General features: G+C 30.1%; 1 protein-coding gene across 1 annotated transcript; it reads right to left on the bottom strand.

Moving 5' to 3' along the window:
- Positions 1-314: 314 nt before the first annotated feature.
- LOC107885728 (52 kDa repressor of the inhibitor of the protein kinase-like) lies at positions 315-921 on the bottom strand (the record flags this gene model as incomplete). The annotated part of the gene is made up of 1 exon (XM_016809402.1): positions 315-921. A coding segment is annotated over one exon (607 nt), but the record flags the coding sequence as incomplete, so codon positions are not given.
- Between the last annotated feature and the right edge of the window lie 404 nt (positions 922-1,325).

Below are 1,325 nucleotides of genomic sequence, written 5' to 3'. Positions count from 1 at the left end.
TTTTTTATTATTTTAATTTAGAAAAAGAACGTTCTGCTTCTGCAACAGTAATAGGTATGGTTATAAATATTACACATACGCTTAAAACATCTGGAAAAACAATGGATAAATCATTTTCAACAATATAAATGGCCAAGCTCTTAATAGTTTTAAGTTGATGTTTTTGTAAACTAGTTCTTAAACTTAATAATTGTCGGGTAAAATCTGTGCTGATATCATTACTATACTTTAATATGAAGTCATGATGCATTGACAACTTCTTTTTCAGTTTTTGATAAAAATGAAGTAGGATTTAAAAATGAAAAAGTTTCAACTATCTCATGTGTTCCTTTAAATCGAGCTACAAGTTGTGATAAAACAGAGTCCATAACAGGGAAAAAAATTTGAACTTTAAAATTATCTTCATTAGTGTTAAGTCTACGATCACCATATATTTCATCAAAATATTTTACAGCTTGTTTTTTACGTTCGTTGGGATATGTGACTGGTATATTCCATTTTTTATATAATTCTTTTGAAATATTTAAAATATGCTGGTAGTTGTCTCTGATATCTTGAGTTGATGTCACAGCCATCTGTATCATGTTTGAAGCTGCTTCCAAATCCTTATTTATATTTTGTAGCCGTTTTGATACAATACGCAAAGAACGTAGAATTGGTTTCCACATACATAGAATCAAAATAAATTCAAATGTTTCCAACTTTTTTTTTAATCCACTGGCTAATGTTTTTTCTGATGTTTTATTACTGTTTAGAATAATGTGAGTCAACGATTTAAGTACATCTATATAACGTTCTTTCAAGGAAAATATTGCATCATGTCGAGCTCCCCACCTAGTAGGGCACACTTTTTTTAGAACTTTTGTACGGATTTTAATAGAAATATCATGTCCAAATGCTAAAAGAGCCCATCTTGGCGCACTAATAGCAAAAAATTAAAAATTGCTTGAACTGTGTCAAAAAAATTCAATACTTTACTATGACATTTAGCTGCATCAGATATTACTAAATTAAGATTGTGACTACAACAATGAATATATGAAGCTGATGGAACAAGTTCTTTTATTATAATATATTATTAAATATTGATAGTTAATTTAAAAAATATAGGACTTCGATCTGAGGCCCCTAATATAACCTCAGTCTTGAGGCCCCGGTGCATTGCACCCCCTGCACCCCCGCTAAATCCGGCATCTTGGACTGTCCAAGTGACGATAAGGAATTATTTTGAAATAAGTTTTGATCAGTGCATAAGTAAGCTAAACTATATACCTATGCCTAAACCGAAGTAAGATGATTTTGTGTATTTTTTTAAAATGTATTTA

This window comes from Acyrthosiphon pisum, unplaced genomic scaffold (assembly GCF_005508785.2).
Source record: "Acyrthosiphon pisum isolate AL4f unplaced genomic scaffold, pea_aphid_22Mar2018_4r6ur Scaffold_10221;HRSCAF=10824, whole genome shotgun sequence".
In the NCBI taxonomy this organism is placed as follows: Eukaryota; Metazoa; Arthropoda; class Insecta; order Hemiptera; family Aphididae; genus Acyrthosiphon; species Acyrthosiphon pisum.
This window is presented reverse-complemented; position numbering and strand designations above follow the sequence as displayed.